This window comes from Trachypithecus francoisi, unplaced genomic scaffold (genome assembly GCF_009764315.1).
Source record: "Trachypithecus francoisi isolate TF-2019V2 unplaced genomic scaffold, Tfra_2.0 Contig01440, whole genome shotgun sequence".
Classification (NCBI taxonomy): domain Eukaryota; kingdom Metazoa; phylum Chordata; class Mammalia; order Primates; family Cercopithecidae; genus Trachypithecus; species Trachypithecus francoisi.
In genome coordinates, this window is record NW_022681431.1 from 30,752,332 (window position 1) to 30,775,453 (window position 23,122).

The window sequence follows — 23,122 nt, forward strand, 5'->3', positions numbered from 1 at the left end:
TTTTGAGACAGAGTCTCGCTGTCACCCAGGCTGGAGTGCAGTGGTGTGATCTCAGCTCATTGCAACCTCCACCTCCCGGGTTTAAGCAATTCTCCTGCCTCAGCCTCCCCAGTAGCTGGCATTACAAGTGCCCGCCACAGGCCCAGCTAATTTTTTTTGTATTTTCAGTAGAGACAGGGTTTCACCATGTTGGCCAAGATGGTTTCAATCTCCTGACCTTGTGATCCGCCCACCTCGGCCTCCCAAAGTGCTGGGATTACAGGTGTGAGGCACTGTGCCTGGCCAGTCTCTGCTTTGTTAAACACTGAAGGTCTTAAAACTTAAAGGATAATGTAAACTACAAATGACCCAATACTAAAGCTAGTTAACAGAAATACGGATACTTTTTATTCTTTTCAGGGATCTTTTATCTAAAAAATGTTAAAGCTTCTGCTTTCAGATTTCTAGAAATTAACAATGAGTCCTTTTATAACACTTACCTTTCTCTTCCTGCCCTTCCCCACCTCCACCCCAAACTTGCTTTGGGTGTTCTTTAATCTTTCAAGGGAGTGAGAAATGTCACAAACTCTAGAATAAAGGGCTGAAATGGTAGCATATGACTATCTTGACTGTCTTTAAAGTAGTATTAGTCTTCTAGAATACTAATCTAATTCTTAGAAGTAGAAAACACAGGAAGCTCAATGTTGGAAGGAAAGTTAATAAAAATTGATTCATCCTGGCTACCCAGGAAATGCACAGTAAGGATGTGTGTTTTATGTAAAGGCAGACAACAAATCCATCTAGTAATACCTATTAACAGAAAAAGAGCTCAAGGACCAAGTGCACAAGGACTAACAAGCACAGAAAGAAAACAAAACAAATGTGGAGACGAGAAGGGACCAGAGCTAGATAAAAACACATGGGAAACCGAAGCAGTGGAGAACGGAGCAGGACTGACCGGGCTGAGTGGGATGCGAGTGGACCACAGGCGAGGGTGAAGTGGCAGGTGAGCAGGCGGGAGGGCTAACAGCAGCAAAAGATGAGGTGGCCCAGAGGAAACAGGCACACCCAAGTCCAGAGAGGGTGGAAAGACTAGGCTGAATCATGGAGAAGGGAGGGAGTAGGCAAAATACAAGAAACTAAACAAGAAATTCTGGACTGAAGAGGAAAAATATAAAAGTGGGACCAAGTGATAAACAGGGCAGAAGGAAGCTAAAAGAATGATGCAGAAGAGGCCTATCATGGAAAGAAACACTATTTTTAAAATGATGTATGGAATTTTGCTTCATTAAATTAAAAATATGTTCCTTTGTTTATACTTCTCCCTGCTGCGTTAAGACTTCATTCATAAAAGTAAAAATTGTCCTCAATTTATAGAAGAAAACATTGTTGATGAGGTTGACTTAGCCATAATAGCTAAAAACAATGACATGGCAAGTGCTGTTCATTCTAATCAACAAACTACTTACTAAAAATGTGTCGATTAGGCCAGCTGCAGTGGCTCACACCTATAATCCCAGCCTTTGGGAGGGTGAGGCAGGTGCATCACTTGAGGCCAGGAGTTCAAGACCAGCCTGACCAACATGGTAAAACCCCATCTCTACTAAAAATACAAAAATTAGCTGGGCGTGGTGGCGCATGCCTGTGATCCCAGCTACTTGGGAGGCTGAAGCACAAGAATCGCTTGAGCCCAGGAGGTGGAGGTTGCAGAGCAGGTTTATGTTTACTGAGACTGCGTCATCACACTCCAGCCTGGGCAACAGGGTAAGACTCCATCTCAAAAAAACTGTCCATGCACAGTAATGGCCTTAATGATCGACTGTTCTTTTTTTTTTCTTTTTTTTGAGACGGAGTCTCGCTCTGTCGCCCAGGCTGGAATGCAGTGGCATGATCTCAGCTCACTGCAACCTCCACCTCCCAGGTTCAAGTGATTCTCCTGCCTCAGCCTCCTGACTAGCTGGGATCACAGGCGTGTACCACCATGCCTGGCTAATTTTTGTATTTCTAGTAGAGGCAGGGTTTCACCATGTTGCTCAGGCTGGGCTCGAACTACTGACCTTGTGATCCGCCCACCTCGGCCTCTCACACCACCATGCCCGGCCCTGTTCATTTGTTAATTACAAAAACTTCTTCCTCTCTCTCTTTGTGCTTACTAGCATTTGAAGAAATCCCTGCTTCTTACTGCCTGCCCCTCAAAACAACAAAAGGGGCCAGGCATGGTGGCTCACGCCTGTAATCCCAACACTTTGGGAGGCTGGGGTGGGTGGATCACCTCAGGTTGGGAGTTCAAGACCAACCTAGCCAATATGGTGAAGCCTGGTCTCTACTAAATATCCCAGCTACTCGTGAGCCCAAGGCACGAGAATTACTTGTACCTGGGAGGCAGAGGTTGCAGTAAGCCATGATTGCATCATCGCACTCCAACCAGTCCGAGAGACAGAATGAGACTCTGTCTCTAAATAAATAAATAAATAAAAAATAAATAAAAAGGAAAGAAGAGGTAACACTGACATCAATATTGTTAAAAAAAAGAAGCTTAATGCAAGTTTAACACAATGGTTAAGAGACCTTGTAAATTTTCCATACATCTCTATTACCCATGTTTTTCTGATCTCCCAGAAAACTGAAAATAGAATATAGAGATTACCCTTCATTTTCACCTAGAATATGAGAACAACAAAACACTGAACAAGAACATATGATTAGTAAAGGATAATGCTGGAAAGAACAGAAATTGTTCTATTCTTGATCCTAGAAAATAACCTAGGGTAAAACGCAACTATACCAAAGGTCTATTTGTGAAGATATAATTTTTAAATTGAAAAAATATGGTAATCAGATCTTTAGTGCCAAAAATTATTCAAAAAAAAGTAGGCATATACTGAGGCTGGGAGTAGATAAAGGAAGGTGAAATTAAAGTCATATGGGTATGAACAAGAAGCAGCACATCACCATGAAAAAGCAATTCAGCACACCACACCCTTTAGGAATTATTCAATGAAAGCCAATTTCTGGGGACCAACATCCCAGTGAACTGTTCCTATTTGTTCTCCCACTGTTGGTACCTCCTGTGTTTCTGTCCACACAGAGTAAAACTCTGGGCCTAAGTAAATTATTAGCCATTGCAGTAGTGGAAAATAACTCAAATAATATACACAAAAGCGGATGGGTTAACAAAGATAATGTAAGAAACAACTAAAAAAACATGCTGGAGAACTGTCACTCATATTTTCAGAACTTTCTTCTTTAGCTGCTCAAAAATCCTCGATGGAATTGAAGGTGCTTCTATAATGTGCCTTTTCTTTGGTTTTTGACTATTCTTCCGTGAATATCTTCATGAGTCATTTGGCCAGGCAGTCCACTCACAGGCATCTGACACATTATTATTTAGTCCTGGAAAGGTTGCCGCGCCACAGGCTTTAGGCGGCTTCCTGTGGGAATAAGCCTGATGCACTGGTCTCTGCTGCAGATATGCTGAAACTAGGTTTATCTCTCACATTCAAAGATGGCATTGTTTCCAAGGAGATGCCTTTAAAAAAGAAAAGTTGAAAATCAACTAGATTAAAAAAAAAAAACTAATAATGCAGTGTAAATTTTCATACAATATTATATTTCAGCTAAGACTGAAAAATAATTCTAATAAGAAATTTTAATGTTTTACTTCAGTTTTAAGTATACAATATTTTCAAAAAAACTTAAAAGGGCATCACAGGGTATACAATAAAAGTACTGCAAATAATTGACAAGCATGGTTTACAATCCGCTGTAAGATGAACTACTGAATTGATGACTTGGTAAACTTCTTCCAGCCATAGGATTCTGAAACTGTATTATCTGGTGATTAAATCTTCGTACCACTGAACCAAATCTAGGCAAGTCATTTGTTTGCCCAGGTCTTCTTTTTTTTTTTTTTTTTTTGAGGCGGAGTCTCACTCTGTGGCCCAGACTGGAGTGCAGTGGCTCAATCTCGGCTCACTGCAACCTCCGCCTCCCGGGTTCACACCATTCTCCTGCCTCAGCCTCCCGAGTAGCTGGGACTACAGGCGCCCGCCACCTCGCCCGGCTAGTTTTTTGTATTTTTAGTAGAGACGGGGTTTCACCATGTTAGCCAGGATGGTCTCGATCTCCTGACCTCGTGATCCGCCCGTCTCGGCCTCCCAAAGTGCTGGGATTACAGGCTTGAGCCACCGCGCCCGGCCGCCCAGGTCTTCTTAAATATAAAATACAGGACTGGTTCTTCTTACGGGAAAAGAGGCACCAGAATCACTTAAGGATGGTTTAATACTGATGTCCAGGGCCTGTGGCAGCAGCTCTACCAAATCTGCATCTCAAGGGTTAAGTGTTACTTTCAGCATAAACCCTGGGTCATTCTGCTGTACATTCCTAAAGAATAGATCATGTCCAGAATCCAGCTCTCCAACCCTAAAATTCATAACATGGGGCTAGTAGAGATTTCATTAAATTATCCTAGCTTTGTAGGCTAAAAATAAATTAATCAGTGTATTACTCTCTCTTTCCCTATAAGTTTTCCATTCAGGGAAGAGCCTGAAATGAAGATTAGGGCTAACGTGCAAATTGGATAAAAACTTCAATATAGATTATTTTAACTCAAGTTTTCCAAATTACTTCCTCAGATACTTAAACAGAACACAACGTGTAGGTCAATATTCATTATCACAAGTTTCTTTTATGCAGGCCATCCCAAAATACATAATGTTCTTACGGGAGCATAACGAAAGCAGCACATCATTTCATCACTGACTCAAATTCTGAAGCTACTCTCAAGATAAATGACATGACATCCTTCCCAGTGGAAACAATCTGTATAATACAGAATACTGTACCTGCAACGTGTGTGTGTGTCCTCCCTGGCTGCTAACCAGGCTTGCAGCCCATGCTTCATTCAAGGGTACTTCCTCCTGATTCCTGGACAGCTGGTATGGTGATGTATATACTCCCCTATCTGTGGAGCCATTTAGATTCAGTGACCGTTGATGCCCAATGCCCCCCAAAATCATACTGTCAGCTCCCAACAAAAGGGAGACATACTGGGGCTTTCAGAGAAATACCACTGTTCTTCATCTTGCTGAAATTTGTAGGCCCTCATCTAATTCTAAACAGCTTCAAAATGACTTTATTCCAGGTATGTCACCAAATCAACCACACAATTTTACATTTTTTTCCACCAAAGTATTACTTGGTTTGAAGAGACCTCCTGACCCCAACAGTGTTCTCTATTGCTCAATACAACCTGAAAAAGTGGATCAAGATTCTACAAAAAGGCTGGGCATGGTGGCTCACACCTGTAATCCTAGCACTTTAGGAGGCCAAGGTGGGTGGATCACCTGAGGTCAGGAGTTTGAGACCAGCCTGGCCAACATGGTGAAAGCCTGTCTTCTATTAAAAATACAAAAATTAGCCGGTGTGGTGGCAAGTGCCTGTAATCACAACTACTCAGAAGGCTGAGGCAGAAGAATCGCTTGAACCCAGCAGGCAGAGGCTGCAGTGAGGCGAGATCGCGCTGCTGCACTCTGGCCCGGGCGACAAAGCCAGATCCCGTCTAAAAAAAAATAAATTATACAAAAAGGCCAGGCACAATGGCTCACTGACATACCCAATACTTTGGGAGGCTGAGGAGGAGGGTTGTTTGAGCCCAGGAGTTCAAGACCGGCTTGGGCAGTACAGTGAGACCTCATCTCTACACAAAATTCAAAAATTAGTTGAGCACAGCGGTGCGTGCCTGTAGCCCCAGCTACTCTGGAGGCTGAGGTGGGAGAATTGCTTGAGGCAGAGGCTGCAGTGAGATCACACTACTGCACTCTAATCCGGACGACAGAGTGAGAACCTGTCTCAAAAAAAAAAAAATTTTTTTTTTCACAAAAAGACAAAGCAAATGGACAGAAGTGTATAGGAAACCTTTAGTAATACCCACATTAAGGTAAATTACTACCACTAGGGCATCAAATCTGGTAAGCATTTAAAAAAAGAAATGCAGTAAGATATCTAGTGTCATTCAATATTATTTTATTTGGCGTAAGTTTTTTGATACTAAATTAGTAACAAGCAGTCATTGTCCTATGTCCTGGTGAATCACTGTTCTAGAATTCAGCATCTATAAAGAATTATAATCCTCAGCTTTGAGATTCAAACTTCAATTTCTCTCCCCCATCTTTAGTCATTTCAATATATAATGTCCCCTTAACCATTCCATTATCAATGTCCTCTCTATAGAAAATCCAGCATTCCTTCTGCAGTTTAGAGACACTGCAATCTCTTAGGCTATTTTCAAACTTTTAAAAGAGCATCTCTTACAGCTGCAAAAGTAGTGCTTAGATCTCCCTTCGAAGTATAAAGTAAATATCCCCAGAGAAACCACACTGCCCCTGGAGCCAGACTGCCTCCTTATGATTTCCGGTACAATCTTGAGCAAGAAACTTAATTACTTTGCTGTGTCTCCATTTCTTCCTCTGAAAAATGAGGAAATAATTGTACCTACTTCAAAGGATTGTTGTGAGGTTCACATTTTAAGCACAACATAAGTATTAACTCTTATTTAGCTCCAAATTCTAGTACTGTTTCACATGTGTACACTAGGTTTGCCTAACTAAAATATTACCTAACATTTTGAATCTTTTGATGTTTCCCTACAGTAACATTCATTTAATAGGTAAATATAAACCTACTCTCTCTCTATATATTATATATTACATTATATATATATATATTACATATGTAATATATGCAATATATATTATTATATATAATAGATGTAATATTATATGTAATAGATGTAATAATATATTATATGTATATATAACATTATACATTATATATTATACCGGATACCAAGGCAATTCTCAAAAATAGGACATCCCATAGCATTGAAGAGCTTATATTTTGGGTGAGGAAACAAAATACATGAAACATTCATGTATCAATATAAAGCTATAAAAGATTAACTGTCACAGTGTGTGGTATACACAGTAAATGTTCAAAGAGTCATTGTGGGCTGCAGATTGCAGAGAAAGTCAGGCTGGAGTGGCCCTGCACCTAAAGGCAGGTGGAATCTTCACTAGTGAAAAGTGGAAAGAGGATTCCCCAGGGAACGTGCTCATGCTACAAAGGTTTACGTAGCACTGTTTGCCAGGTTCTGTTATAGGCCCCAGGGAAAAGACAATGAGTGAAACAGAAGAAGTCTCTGCATTCAGGGAGCTTAAAGGGCACTCCATCTGAGAGCCAAATTTTGAAGGAATGAGAAAGGCTTGTCTTCCTGTCATAGGAAACACATCATGTAAATGCCTTATGAACAGGAGCCAATGCTGTTATTACACTCAGCCGTAGGGCTTTCCAACAGTGACAAACATACAGAAATTCCAAAATTTTTTCATGTACTGTAATATACTGTATTCTAAATCAGTGCCATCTTTAAACAGCACATAGGCCGGGCACGGTGGCTCACACCCGTAATCCCAGCACTTTGGGAGGCTGAGGCAGGCAGATCATGAGGTCAGGAGATCGAGACCATCCTGGCTAACATGGTGAAACCCCATCTCCAGTCACAAATTCACTCCAAAAGAAAACATGTACATCTTTTTCATTCTAAGATCTTTCCATTGATGACAACTCTCAACTCCTCCCCTCCCCAAAGAAAATGACTTTAAGAAACCCTCTTGTAAATACTGACTAGCAAAGCATTCTTAATCTTTTCCTCTTCCCAAAGATGGACCACCAGAATCTTCTGATAGCTAAGTTCCACATGCTTTTTTAATCACAAAGAAGACACACATCCAACTCTCCAGTCCTTTCAACTCCCAAGAAAATGTGAACTGTTAAGATAAACCCTACGCTCATCTCAGAATCATTGTTAATTGGAACTGTTATGCCTACACAAATCATTAAATTCTATCTTCAAAATAAAAGTAAGGAAGCCAAAACGATTCAATTAAATCCAATCAAAAACTTACTATTAATGCACAAAGTACTGTACTCAATACTAAGCATATGTTCAAGACATTTAAAGGCAAACCAAAAACTTAGACACACAAATCTTTCACAACTACCTACAACGTAAATAACATCCTTAACATTCAAATGCCCAGTAAAACTGCGCTAGACTCATCAACAAATAGCCAGTCCACTGTTTTTTTTTTTTTTTTTTTTTAGTTTGGTATTGGAAAATTAGTCTTGTTTCATTATGTTTGTTTACCCTTAATTAGGAATGTCACTTAGAAATTAAATATGGAAAGAGGGGCCATTTAACAAAGGACCATTAGGGCTTTCTCAATATTTACCTTTTTCCAGTGTCCTAGCATAGCCTGTTCACTGGGTGACAATGTTATATAATGGAAACTTTGATAAATAAGAGACACGGGGCTTTGGAAACTATTCAGCACCTAAATAAAGAGACTAATTGTACTTTTATGAATTTTTAAAGCCACATTCCAACTTGAAACAACACATTAATTTACTCTATGGGTAACATTTTATATTGCCAACACTCTTATTTTACAAAAGCAGAAACAAGCATTTAATGTACACGTTTGCCGGAGCGGTGGCTGTGGCTCACGCCTGTAATCCCAGCATTTTGGGAGGTCAAGGCAGGCGGATCACCTGAGGTCTGGAGTTCGAGACCAGCCTAGCCAACATGGTGAAACCCCGTCTTTACTAAAAAAATACAAAACTTAGATGGGCGTGGTGGCAGGCGCCTGTAATCCCAGCTACCTGGGAGGCTAAGGCAGGAGAATCGCTTGAACCCGGGAGGCGGAGGTCCCAGTGAGTCAAGACAGTGCCATTGAACTCCAGCCTGGACAATAAGAGCAAAACCCCGTCTCAAAAAAACAAAACAGTAACAATAATGTACACGTTTCACATGTGGACACACTGAAATCAAACTCACGTATTCAAATCTTATGAGATTAAGTGACATAAAGCACGCACACCATTTGGCACAGGCCACGCAAATAATCAGTACTCAACATCACCTGTTATTTTCCTAATTTTCCAACTTTAGAGTCAAACTAAATGTTATACAATTATATATATGATTATATATACACTATATATAAATACACATAAACACCGTACATTAAGCTAGTATGTTATTGCGTGAAGTAATGGTCTTACCCTAGACAAAAGTGAGTTTAACTGTAACAGATGAAACAAAGAATAGAAAACTTGTTAAGTGTTCAATGTTAGCTCTCATCTCTGCAGGGTTTCCTGTGACTTATAATTACCAGTCAGCTGGTCCTAGAGAACTTGCTCAAAATGTACTGTAAAGACGAACTACGTGGACCAGTGGCCATTTATTTGCAAGGTGGCACCAACCACTGACATCCGATCACTTCCATACTGATGCTGAAATCCTATGCAAATTCATTACCTATGTCAAGCTGGGAAACACGTCTGTCAAGTCACTACACAATTAAATAAAAATAGCCAAAAGGCACTTACACTGACAATGCTATAGCATCCTGGCCAAATCCAGTTTTGAAAACACTACGGTGTCAGCCACGCACCATTTAGGACGGGGAGAATGGAAAGCCAGTTTGGATAACAGACGCTTTCTTAAGAGTACACGTGAATATGAAAAGGGACTCTATGCCCTCAAGACCAAAAAAGAAATCCTCTGCGCTGCCCAGCTTCATCGCGCTAGGTGGGACAACATACACGACCCCTCCCCCGCCGAGTCCCGCCCCACGCGCGCACAGCGGAGCAGGAGGCGCCGGGCATTCGCAGGTAATGCCGGGTCCCTGACACTTCCGTCGAGTTTTCGCAAAGGCGCCGCACTGCAAGCGACGGCCAGGTCCACGTGGGCCAGCAGGCGCGGGGGACGCAACCCGCCGCCGCCTCTAGCCCCGCCGGCGCCCGCCAGCCCGGCCCCCACCCGCGGGAGCCCGGGAGTCCGGGCCAGGGGCTTGCGGGGGGCGGCGCGCGCAGCCCGGGCGGGGGTCGCGGCGGGGGAGGGGAAAGGAGCCCGGCTCCACTCACGCGCCCGGGGGCGGCACCGGGACCGCAGCTGCGTCTCTCCGGCTCAAAAAACTGAAAAGGGGAAAGGTGGGGGAAGAAAAAAAAAAAAAAAAAAAAAAAAAAAAGACCTGACTCCTCGTTTCATCCGGAAACCGATCGGCCGGCAGGAAATGACGAAGGCAGAGGGCGTCCAGGTCCGCTCGGTAACCGGTTCCCGCGCGCCCGGCCCCGACTCAGGGGGAAAGAGCCCCGGAGCGGAGCAGCGCTGGCCACGTGCCGCTTCTGGAGCTGGCAGCGTGAGTGGCCCCGCGTCCCCGCGCCTCCAAGTCCCCGGCGGGGCCGCGTCACCCGGCCCCGCCCCGCGCCGCCCGCCCCGCCCCGGACGCGGGAGTAAGGGGGGGTCGCTGCCCGCCCGCCCCAGGTCCCATGCGGTCCCCGAAGCTCCGAGCACCTGCCCGGTCCGGGAGCGGAGCTCCTCGGCGTCGCGTGGAGCAGCCAGTCGCCCGTTTCCGGAAATGCACACGGCCCAGTCGCGGCGGCCCATCTGCCAGGGCGGCGGGGGCTCAGCGGGAGGGTTGAGGCTGAATCACGCGCAGCCTGCGGGCGGCGGAAACGTCCCTAGCCTGGCCGCCCCGGGACCCGGCCAGCTTCCTGGGAGAGGATTACATTTTCTCCCTGCTCCACTTGACTTTCTTCCGGAAGGAGCAGGTCTCGCAGGATCGGGGCCAAGGCTGGAAGAGTTCAGATTTGGGAGTCGTGTGTGTAACAGCTCCACGCCCTGGCCCGTGTGGCTTTGGGCAAGTTATATAACCACTGCCGCCACCCCAGCTTCTTTTCCTGTAACATGGAGCTTTAGTGCCGCCCAGCAGGGTTGTTGGGATGATTCAGTGACTCTGTGGACTGCCCAGCACCTGTGAATTGCTTTCCTCGATGTTGGGTGAAGGCCTGTGAGCTTGTATGTACCCTTCTGCTTCAGGATGCCAAGCCTTTAGTGTTTCAGAGGGATGAGAGAAAGAAATCTCATTTATTGATGCAGAGGATTTTGTTGTAAGGGACTCTAGGAACTAAGTGGTTCCAATGTGAATTTGTGTCAAAGTAACAAAGTTCTAAGTGAGAGACAAAAATGGTAACATGAATGCACGATGACAAGCGGTGGTCAGTTTTAGAACCACCTAGACGTGGCATGAGGAACCCAAAATCACGACACAGATTTTAAAGCTTATGATACAGTGACCTAGTCCGTAGAAGAAGTAGTTCTCAGCTGGACATGGTGGCTCACGCCTGTAATCCAGCACTTTGGGAGGCTGAGGCGGGCAGATTGCCTGAGCTCAGGAGTTTTGAAACCAGCCTGGGCAGTATAGTGAGAGGACCCCCACTCCCCCGACTTTAAAAAACAAAAAAAAATTACCCAGGCATGGTAGCACTTGCCTGTATTCCCAACTACCTGGGAGGCTGAGGCAGGAGAATCCCTCGATTCCGGGAGGTGGAGGTTGCAGTGAGCCGAGATCGCACCACTGCCCTCCAGCCTGGGTGGCAGAGCGAGACCTTGTTTTTTTTAAAAAAAAAAAAAAAAGAAAGAAAGAAAAGAAAACGTAGTTCTCATCCTAAAAGTTTGGCAACCTAAAACCAACTCCTAGTTGTCATATACTGGCAACTTTAGATACACATATTTACTTGGAACTTAATTCAGCCCATCCTAGCCTCTCCTTACTGAAATAGTTCAAGCATTACATTACAGGAAAATGTGAAAAAAGGTATCTTGCTTTAGATTCCAGAGGAAGGCTGTGGTGGTATGCAGTAAGCGGGCAACAGGTGTATGTGTGTACACTTGGTTACACTGTGGCATGCCGAGAAGGAGGGGACGGGGTCATAGTTCAGGCTGCATGTGGGCTGTGGGTCTGTACTGTGACTCAGGACCACAGCACTCCTTACTCCTGGCAGCCTTACAAAGTCATGCCATTGATTATGATTGAGGACTGGGAGGGAAAGGCCTCCCCTCTGCAAATCTTTCACAACTACACTCCTAAAAATAACTCAAGTGCATGTCCCTGGAAGCACAGAAGAGTGACCTCATGACATACCAATCATGTTGTATAATATAGGTTGTATAATTCATGTTAAAATTTTACCGTTCTGTGTCAGCAGTAATTGGAAATTTTTTCCTAAGTGTAATTAAAGACCTGCATATTTGGGGCAGGAGGAAGTAGCGCTTTGAGTAGGAATATACCATATACTGTGGTACATGATTATACATTTCATGTGGCACATTACCAGAATCTTGCGAAAAATTAAAGCAAGAAATTAACCTGATTCTGATCCATTTTGTCATTAGAAAATAGGAAACATTTTGTAATTTGTCAGATAAATGACACCCATGAAATGTTCTAGTGGCCAGTGCTGTATGGCTCCCCGTTTCTTGCCTAATTTGTTAATAACTCTCAATCCTGAAAGCTGCCTCCCTTGCTGCATAATTGTCCTGGGGCTTCTGCAGCATCTCAAATCAAGACACATAAAGTCATCTTTATTTTGCCAAACACGGTGGTGGTGGTTGCTATTTTACACTTCGGCACCAACGAAGTTTGAGATTCCATAAATTATACAGACAGTTATAGTGTCTGGGCTTCCAAAAGTTTCCATGTCTAAAGTAGGCTGATTACTTACTATAAACCATAAAGTTACATTCAGAGGAACTCTGGAATTTAGTTTTGAGGAATAAGAATTCAAACTGTCAATATGCCAAATACCTCTGTACCTCTCACTCAAAAAAAATCCACAGCCAGTCTTCAGTATCTAGGAATTGGGTTTAGTCTAGTGTTTAAATAATATTTACATAGTGCATCTACAAATGTTTACAATTTAAGTTCTGTTTTTATTGTTCCTGGCTAATTTTCACGAGACCAATCTTTATATTCAGCAGACACCCATAGTTATTTTCGTGAAATCACTCCTGCCTTCAGTGTGAAGAGTTGAAGTTAAATGGCTGTTCATGATACTCACTTTATTCTAAAGGAGTACAGTATGTCCCCAAACTTTTGACAAAGACAAGTTGTCAGAAAGGCAAAAACATGCCACGTGGCTTAGGAACAGACCTCTCCTGAAATTGCATTCTTCTTATATAGAGGCAAGCTAGAAGAAAGAACTCTGCCCTCAGTACATATGTTATAACTAGCTGGCCAAATCTATACTAATGAACACTTTGGAGGCTTACAGCATGGACTCCTGCAAGACATTTTAGTGGAAGAATTTTTGCAATGCCTTCATTATTGTAGGCAGCGTAGAAAAAATCACCGAACAACTTTTTAGACTCTTTTTCTTGGTATTAGAAAATGACTGATTCTCAGAAACTACAGTGCAGCTATCACCTATATTTGTCCATTTTTCTCCTGTATATAGAGTGTCTAAAACAATACTTCTGGATTTTCTTTACGTATTAGGTCATTTTACTTAGACTTACCTTTTATGTCCCAACACAAGGGAGGAACTTTCTCTTTAAGGAAAAATTCAGTGAGCTTCTCAAACACAAAGAAGTCATTACTTTTACTTGCTGTTTGATGCACTTGCTGTGACCACTCTAACTTTCTGTGGGAATGTCCAAAGAATGCATTTCCTAGGGTAGATGTCACAGCTGTGTCAATAGCAAAATGTATCTTTTCATCCCATAGCTGCTTTCAACCAAATTTGTCCAGCAGGCCAAAACTAGATAAAGCTCCAAACCTTTCCCAGTATGGGAGGCATGCGGGGTGAGAGAGCCGTGTTCTGGCTGTCACATCCTTGCTAGGCTGCTGTGCAACACTTTTGTAGCAGCACAGCCAGGTGTTGAGTCTCTCTGTTTTTTGTTTTTGTTTTTTGAATAGAGTCCCATTCTGTCACCCAGGCTGCAGTGCAATGGCGCGATCTCGGCTCACTGCAACCTCCGCCTCGCAGGTTCAAGCGATTCTTCTGCCTCGTCCTCCCGGGTAACTGGAAATACAGGCACCCGCCATCATGCCCAGCTAATTTTTTGTATTTTTAGTAGAAATAGGGTTTCACCATGTTAGCCAGGCTGGTCTTGAACTCCTGACCTCAGGTGATCGCCCACCTCAGCCTCCCAGAGTGCTGGGATTACAGGCACCAGCAAAGTCTCTGTTTTAAAGTATTCTGTTACTTTCCTCTGGGTGTTACAATTTGGAAGCTGCAATAACATTTCAAGCTCAGTCCTTTTAGTAATATTATTTTTTATCCCAAGTTTCTTAAGGGGCCAGATTGTAAATATTTTAGGTTTTGTGGACTTTGAAACAAAATCAATATTGTGTGGGTGCAGTCCTTGGTATTCGGGAGATTGGTGCCAGGACCCCCTCAGATATCAAAATCCATAGATGCCCAAGTCCCGATATAAAATGGCATAGTATTTGCATATAACCTAAGCACATCCTCTGTGTACTTTAAATCATCTCTAAGCACTTATAATACCTAGTACAATGTAAATGCTATGTTAATAGTTGGTATAATGTATTTTTTAAAATTTGTGGGTTTTTTTGCAAATATTTTCCTTTCACGGTTGACTATGCGGATGCAGAACTGTCAGATAGAGAGGGCCAACTGCACCATTTAAAATGTGCCACTTAGAAATGTAAATCCCATTCTTGGCTCATGGGCCGCACACAAACAGGCAGTGGACTGGATTTGGCCAGTAGGCCATATGTTTGCCAACCCTTCTCCAGACAGTGCTACCATCATTAATTAAAAGAAACCCTACTTTCTTTTCTCTCTTACAGCCCCATGGCTGGGGGTTATGGAGTGATGGGTGACGATGGTTCTATTGATTATACTGTTCACGAAGCCTGGAATGAAGCCACCAATGTTTACTTGATAGTTATCCTTGTTAGCTTCGGTCTCTTCATGTATGCCAAAAGGTAAATTTTTGTTTCTCAGGGTAGATAAAAACTGTGCATTTACAAGTTTTGCAAGTTTAAGAAATGTGAAATGAATATGTAAAAGTAATTGCATCAGGCTGGGCGCAGTGGCTCACACCTGTAATCCCAGCACTTTGGGAGGCCAAGGTGGGCGGATCACGAGGTCAGGAAATTGAGACAATCCTGGCCAACATGGTGAAACCCTGTCTCTACTAAAAATACAAAAAGTAGCTGGACGTGGTGGCACGTGCCTGTAATCCCAGCTACTTGGGAGGCTGAGGCAGGAGAATCACTTGAACCAGGGAGTTAGAGGTTGCCATGAGCCGAGATCGCACCACTGCACTCCAGCCTGGTGACAGAGCGAGACTCCACCTCAAAAAATAAATAAATAAAATAAATTTCATTATAATTTTTGTTCTAGTGCTGAAAGACACTGTCTACTCTGGTCTCAAGCATTGGTGGCCAAGGTTTGGCTCTGAAAACCCCATTACTGACCAGACATGGTGACTCACACCTGTAATCCCAGCACTTTGGGAGGCTGAGGCAGGTGAATCTCCTGAGGTCAGGAGTTCAAGACCAGCCTGGCCAACATGGTGAAACCCCGTCTCTACTAAAAATACAAAAATTAGCTGGGCATGATGGCACCAGCCTGTAATCCCAGCTACTTGGGAGGCTGAGGCAGGCGAATCACTTGAACCCAGGAGGAGGATGCAGTGAGCCAAGATCGTGCAGCTGCACTCCAGCCTGGGCGACAAAGTAAGACTCCGTCACAAAAACAAAAAAAAAATCCATTGCTTTAAGAAATGGAGAGTTAAATACCACTCTTAGCCCCCAGGCCAGCTGCACTAAACTCTCAATTCTGTAATTTCTGATATAGCCCAATTTTATCATCCAGCCTGGGTTCATTGTCACCCTTCATTGAGCACATTGTTTTGGCTTAAGTCCCTGAATGCAGAAACACTGACTCCTATGTATTCAGCAAATCTCCCTTCAGCCAGTATAAGCTTTTCCTTGTTTTTTGTGCATGACTGTATCATAGCACTTATTAAACAGCGTTAGTCTTATCTGATTACTTGTTTGTCCATTCCACAACATGTCTTTTTTGTCTTTTACTTTTGGGTCCTTGGTGTGCCGTATAGTGTAAATCTTCAATGAATATTTCCTGCCTTAATTCCAGATGTTGTAGCTTAATTTAACTGCTTTTCCACATTCCCTGGCTCCTTTCCCAGAAGTACAGTAAAAGGGGAGGTGCGGGATGCTTTAAAAAGAGGAAGAGCAGTGTTAGATTTGGATACTTCTGCAGACACATGCTTTACAGGTATCCTCTCCCAAGGTAAAAAGGCATTTGAGAGTTCAAGGTAATTAGTAATCCAGAAGTAATTTAAGTTTGGCCTGAGGAATTATTCAGAGCCCCCACTTGCACCCAGATCTCAGCTGAACCCTCCTGGAGCAGCTGGCCTGTTGGCTCATGAACTCTAGGGGTGGTGAGAGGAGGCTCCCTGACCATCACTGATCACCTGGCAGGTGACCACTTTCCTCTAAGCCACCACTGCCTCCCCATGTTTCTTTTAAAAGCGGAGGCACGCTGTTCTTAATTTTAAAAAGATGTCTCCACTAAGGCCATGCTATTGTATTTAAGAAATATGTTTATTCATTACTTTCTAAAATTAAGGTCTGCTCACATTCAGTTTATTCTCCAGCCCAGTCATTTAGCTTTATCTGGATGACGTGAAAGGGAGGAAAAATCAGCTGTTTTCTTGTTTGTGATTTTCTCATAGGATATTTGGCTTTTGGGGATTGAGGAGAATCACAATGGAGGAACTTCACTTTGTTGTGTTAATTGGATGTGTTCAGCTACTTACTTTTCTCACTTACAGCCTCATACTTTTTAGTGAAAGAAATAATACTTTGAGCCAAGGAAGCAGCTCTCAAAGACAAAATAGAAAGTAAAATGGGCTTGTTGTCATTTAAGTCCTTTTGCCACAGCTTCTGATGACCAGGATCATAAGCATATTACAACTCTATAGACATTAATACAAACATCTCTTCTGTGTGGATTTTGTGTTTAGGAACAAAAGGAGAATTATGAGGATATTCAGCGTGCCACCAACAGAGGAAACTTTGTCAGAGCCCAACTTTTATGACACAATAAGCAAGATCCGTTTGAGACAACAACTGGAAATGTATTCCATTTGTAAGTGTATTCTGTGCTGAAAGATACATATATGCATGTTTAAAATAGATTTTCTGGAATTGAGTTCATTTAGCAAAATGTTATTAGAAATCGTAAGTGATGAAAACTTAGTGCTTTTTTCAGATGTTTAATATGCTTTTCAGATACTTATCCTTTGTTCCTTTTGTATTTTATGCCATTTGCATATGATACTGGCTCAAAATAAGGCATATAACTTAATTCAACATAGCAGCATTATTCACTATAGTCAAAAGGTGGAAATCACCCACATGTCCTCAGCAGATGAATGAATAAACAAAGTGTGGTGCGTCCAATGGAATGTTGTTCAGCCCTTAAAAGGAAGGACATTCTGGCTGGGAGCAGTGGCTCACACCTACAATCTCAGCACTTTGGGAGACCGAGGTGGGTGAATCACAAGGTCAGGAGTTCAAGACCAGGTTGGCCAAGATGGCGAAACCCTGTCTCTACCAAAAATACAAAAGTTAGCTGGGCGCATTGGTGGGTGCCTGTAATCCCAGCTACTTGGGAGGCTGAGGCAGGAGAATCGGTTGAACCCGGGAGGCGGAGGTTGCAGTGACCTGAGATCACGCCACTGGACTCTAGCCTGGGCGACAGAGCAAGACTCCGTCTCAAAAAAAGAAAAAAGGAAGTCCATTCTGACACATGACGTGAATGAACCTCGAAGATGGTATCCTAAGTGAAATAAGACAGTCACAACAGAACAAATATTGGATTATTTCATTTACGTGAGGCAAATCATAGAGATACAAAGTAGAATGGTGGTTGCCAGGGGCTGCAGAAGAGGGGAATAGGGAGTTTAATGGGTCCAGAGTTCAGTTGGGGACGATGAGAAGAGCTCTGTGGATAGATGGTGGTGATGGTCACAGCAATGTGGGTACATGTAATACCACTGAACTGTACACTTAAAAATGGTTAAAACGGTGAAGTTTATATTATGTGTATTTTACCACATTAAAAAAATTATTTTAAAGAAACATAAGTATTGCTAAAAAAAAAAAAGTACAGAGCCTGTACAGGGACCAGGCATGGTGGCTCACGCCTGTAATCCTAGCACTTTGGGAGGCTGAGACGGGCGGATCACTTGAGGTTAGGAGTTTGAGACCAGCCAGCCAACGTGGTGAAACCCCATCTTTACTAAAAGTAGAAAAATTAGCTGAACGTGGTGGTGGGCACCTGTAATCCCAACTACTTAGGAGGCTGAGGCAGGAGAATTGCTTGAACCCAGGAGGCAGAGGTTGCAGTGAGCAGAGATCACACCATTACACTCCAGCCTGGGCGACAAGAGTGAAGCTTCATCTCACACACACACACACACACACACACACACCACACACACAAGAGTACAGAGCCAGGAGCTCTGTATGAAAAATTCTAAGTAAAGAACTAAGTTTTTATTGACACATATGCAAAACAAGTTATCCACTGTCAGTAATATGCTCAGTAACACAGCAGATACATTATAAACCCACAGTTTATTTCTTTTTTGATGGGAATGATATAAAATCGATTCGAATTTCTGTTTGCAAGGTGTATTAGTTTTCTATTGCTGCTGTAACGAATTACCACAAATGTAGTGGCTTAAACCACACAAAGATGTTGTCTTACAGTTCTGTGGGTTAGAAGCTCCACAGCAGCTGTACTGTGCTAACTTCAGGGTGCCTGCATGGTTTTGTTATTCTAGAGCCTCTAAGGAAAATCCCTGTCTTTGCCTCCTCCAGCTTCTCAGGGCCATCCACACTCCTTGGGTCACAGTCCCTTCCTCCATCTGCAAAGCATTGCATCTTTCTGACTATTTCATGTCTACATCTCCTTCTCTCAGAACTTAGGCAGGAAAAAAACTCTGTAATTTTAAGGGCCCAGCTGATTATATTGGGCAGATAATCCAGAGTCATCTCCCCATGTCAAGGTCCCTACCTTAATCACTTCTTCAGAGTCCCTTTTGTCCTGTGAGGTAACTTACATAGGCACAGATTACAGGACAAGATGTGGACATCTTTGGGAGCCATTATGCTTATAAGCAGTGAGAACGTGTGGATTTGCACATTTAATAAATCCCAGCATAAAGGGTCCTTAGTGCTCGTGACATATCTTGTCCTGACAGAGTCTGGTGCTTCCAGAAGAAACAGGCAACAGAATTCTTTTTTTAAATAGAAGACTCCTGAAGTTGTACGCTTTGGGCTACAAAAATCTGAATCTACCCTAAGTAGCATAAACAAATAATATCTCCTTATTGGCTAGTGAAAAATTTAGAAGAGATTGGCCAGGCGCGGTGGCTCACCCCTGTAATCTCAGTGCTTTGGGAGGCCAAGGCGGGTGGATCACGAGGTCAGGAGATCAAGACCATCCTGGCTAACACAGTGAAAACCCATCTCTACTAAAAATACAAAAAATGAGCAGGGTGGGTGGCGGGCACCTGTAGTCCCAGCTACTCGGGAGGCTGAGGCAGGAGATTGGCGTGAACCCAGGAGGCAGAGCTTGCAGTGAGCCCAGATTGCACCACTGCGCTCCAGCCTGGGCAACAGAGTGAGACTCCGTCTCAAAAAAACAAGAAGAACTCAGAAGAGACTGAAAGTTTTAAAGCTAAGCATTGGATGACACAAAGATTTTTAGCCCTGTATTTTCTCTAGTTTCAGGTTAAGACAGTTTTTCTTCAAGAAACATTTCTTAGAAGTACAAAAAGAAGACAGAATTGCATATTTAATTTTCTTCTTCTTTATATTGAAGACATTATATGTTTAATCAACAATAAGCCTGTTAGATTTATAAGTTAAAATATAGTCAAATTCCTTATGGTGTGGACAAAAGCATTATTATTAACTTTAAGATGGAAATGACAGGTAATAAAGGAAGAAATTACAAAACATTAATTTTAAGAGCTTAGATGAGGCATGATGGCACACATCTATAATCCCAGCACTTTGGGAGGCCAAGGCAGAATGATCGTTTGAGCCCAGGAGTTCAAGACCAGCCTGGGCGACATGGTGAAACCCTGTCTCTACTAAAAATACAAAAAATTAGCTAGGCGTGGTGATATCAGGCAGTAGTCCCAGCTACTTGGGAGGCTGAGGTGGCAGGATTGTTTGAGCCTGGGAGGTCAAAGCAGCAGTGAGCCATGATTGTACCACTGCACTCCAACCTTGGTGACAGAGTGAGACACTGTCTCAAAAATAAATATAATTTTGAAGTTTTAAGAGCTTAATGTTTATTTTTAAAGCTCTGAATAATCCTGATACATGAATAATAATAAACATATAAAAATTGGCATCAGCAGTGTTGAGAAATGAGAGGATCATGAAGTGTAATACATCTTTTCCAAAGAAACAAAATTGTTTTAATCTAGACTAATTACTTAGCCGGGTGCAGTGGCTCGTATCTGTAATCCCAGCACTTTAAGAGGCCGAGGCGAGAGGATCCCTTGAGGCCAGGAGTTCAAGACCAGCCTGGGCAACATGGCGAGACCCCATTTCTGCAAAAAAATACAAAATTAGCTGGGTGTGGTGGTGTCTGTCTGTGGTCTCAGCTACCTGGGAAGCTGAGGTGGGAAGATTGCTTGAGCCCAATAGGTTGAAGCTGCAGTGAGCTGTGATTGTGCCACTGCACCACAGCCTGGGCATCAGAGGGAGACTATCTCTGAAACAGACAAACAAAAACTAATTCTTTATTGAGAATCATGACTTGACTGTAATTTAATAATATTAAGTAGTAATCATTTTGCAGTTTTATTAATTTTATCTCTTCTTTTTCTTGTTGTTTTTGTGAATAGCAAGAAAGTACGACTATCAGCAGCCACAAAACCAAGCTGACAGTGTGCAGCTCTCATTGGAATGAAGCCTCAGAAAATGAGCAACAGAAGTAATTGTTGCAAGCTCCTGATTCTTTCTACTAAATCGTGAACAGCTTTAAAAACATTTCTGTCTGCATAAAATTATTTTACTTGTGACTTTTCCCCAATTGTTTTGTGCATTGTTTTGCTTTTTTAAATTGCCTCTCCAAGTCATTGTTAGGTAAATACAAATGGCACAAAAGGCCTTGACACAGGGAGCCTGCACATATCCAGGATATACGTAACCAGTGATGGTGACTTGACCTTGCAAAGACCTGTGATTCCTTCAGGATAAAATCAGTGAGAAATAAAAACACATCTTGGGAAGTGGGAATCCTGGAGTTTATGCCGTTTACAATATTAAAAAATAAAAATGCAACCATTGGAATAACTTCCTGTTCGATTGTATTCTGTGAGTGATAAGTATCAGATCAGATCAATAACATTAATTTATTGTTAACAGCTTTTTTTTTTTTTTTTGGAGACAGAGTCTGTCACCCAGGCTGGAGTGCAGTGGCACGATCTCTGCTCACTGCAACTTCTACCTCCCAGGTTTAAACGATTCTCCTGCTGCAGCCTCCTGAATATGCTGTTAACAGCTCTTTAATTAATGATCTTTGCTTCTTCAGAACTTGTATGGTAGACTGTCCTATCTACATCATGATGCATTCTCCTGTGCTAATTTTAAAAGCTTTCTATAACTAGACTTTTTCCTCATTATGCTCCCAGGAGCGAGTTTGTTTTTATCCCCCAGTTTCATTTCCAGCAGGTAGCTCTACTTTAGGCCATACTGGGCCCCTGCTGTTGAATAAATGGATGCCTCTATATTGGCGTTGGCAACTCTGTGGTAATAGTACTACCAATGGCGAATGTTGCCGTCTGCTTACTTGGCATGCTAAGCTTTCCCAAAGAGCTTCATATCTTTTCTCATTCTGTACTATACAATGAAATGTTTTTACTTAATTTTTCATATTTATTTAAATAAAAACTGACTGGGTAGTAGTGGGGAAGTTTAATTGTCCACGTAAGTCAAAAGAATCCATTTTTGAACTAGAGGTATTTTCAATTATAAGAGTTAGTTGGCTGGGCATGGTGGCTCATGCCTGAAATCCCAGCACTTTGGGAGGCCAAGGTGGGAGGATCACGAAGTCAGGAGTTGGAGACCAGCCTGGCCAACGTGGTTAAACCCCATCTCTACTAAAAATACAAAATTAGAAGGGTGTGCTGGCTTGCGCCTGTAATCCCAGCCACTCAGGAGGCTGAGGCAGAATTCCGTGAATCTAAGAGGTGGAGGTTGCAATGAGCTGAGATCATGCCACTGCATTCCAGCCTAGGCGACAGAGCAAGACTTCATCTCAGAAAAAAAAAAAAAAAAATTTAATAATGACTTCAAGTATTACTTCCTTTTCCCCTTATTGTGAAATAAAATACACATTTTAAGTGAAAATTAAGGTTTAGATCAAATAAAATCATTCAGGGAAATTGCACTTACTTTAAAAAATGTGTTGTTCAAAAATGTATGTATTGTACAAAGTGAATTGACCAAATAGAATAATTCTTAACTCACAAAGGAGTTTGAGCGCACTGCCTATATATCGAATTTAAATCTGACTAAAGGATTGTAAACAGTTGTAATTATGGGTTGTAGTAGCAGAACAGCAAGGGGACAATCTTCGAAACTTGCCTTTGCCTAGGAGAACTACTGTATATTTCCATGAGCGAGTTTAATCAGCAGTAGGAGTGGTTTACTTGTCACTGACATGTGGCACAATCTCGACAAATTACACAAACTGGCTATCTCAGATTTGTAAAATTAATGTACATAAATAAATATAAGTCACACGATGAAATGAATTGTTTTCTTTGTGTCCACTAGATAGAGATGGTCATAACTACAAACTAGTAGATTGTTTGATGAGCATCAAACCCTGGTAAGTGAGAGGTGAATTCCTCTCCGTTTTTTCCTTAAAGCAAACCGATGGGAATTGCACACACCCCACTGGCAGGAACAACAGCAAGCTGGCTTTGAAGTCTCTTCCCTGCTTCAACAGCTGAACTGGGGAGAATGCAAGCCCTGCAACCACACTTCAAAGCGGCACTGTCTGGCTGTCCTGCTTCTACCCAACATCCACCTGAGGCTCAACGGAACTGTTTTCTTTGGAAGAAAAATGGAACGACTAATAAGCTAGTAATTAACCCTTGTATTCTTCTGGTTTCATCTTCCCTTCTTAATGCGTAAGATATTCA

General features: G+C 42.5%; 2 protein-coding genes across 7 annotated transcripts in view; one reads left to right on the top strand and one right to left on the bottom strand.

Annotated features, from left to right (window-relative positions):
* The window catches only part of SLC20A2 (solute carrier family 20 member 2), a 132,325-nt gene extending 121,797 nt beyond the window's left edge, over positions 1–10,528 (bottom strand). Inside the window, exon 1 of one of the 3 annotated variants that reach the window (XM_033232442.1) lies at positions 10,397–10,528. The gene's annotated coding sequence lies outside the window, so the exon portion shown is untranslated. Of the gene's footprint in view, positions 1–9,429; positions 9,535–10,073; positions 10,248–10,396 lie in introns of those variants that run through there. The other 2 variants (XM_033232434.1, XM_033232452.1) reach the window with 2 other exon arrangements.
* Positions 9,590–22,725, top strand: SMIM19 (small integral membrane protein 19). Of its 4 annotated transcripts, none has more exons than XM_033232510.1 (4): positions 9,590–9,714; positions 14,700–14,837; positions 16,907–17,031; positions 20,816–22,725. In XM_033232510.1, exons 2-4 carry the CDS (start codon positions 14,704–14,706, stop codon positions 20,878–20,880), a joined length of 324 nt encoding a protein of 107 aa, XP_033088401.1. In that variant the 5' UTR covers positions 9,590–9,714; positions 14,700–14,703; the 3' UTR covers positions 20,881–22,725. The 4 variants fall into 4 exon arrangements, with proteins under 4 accessions (XP_033088401.1, XP_033088384.1, XP_033088391.1 ...); XM_033232493.1 differs by lacking the exon at positions 9,590–9,714 and adding an exon at positions 10,105–10,241; XM_033232500.1 differs by lacking the exon at positions 9,590–9,714 and adding an exon at positions 10,121–10,900.
* The last annotated feature ends 397 nt before the right edge of the window (positions 22,726–23,122 follow it).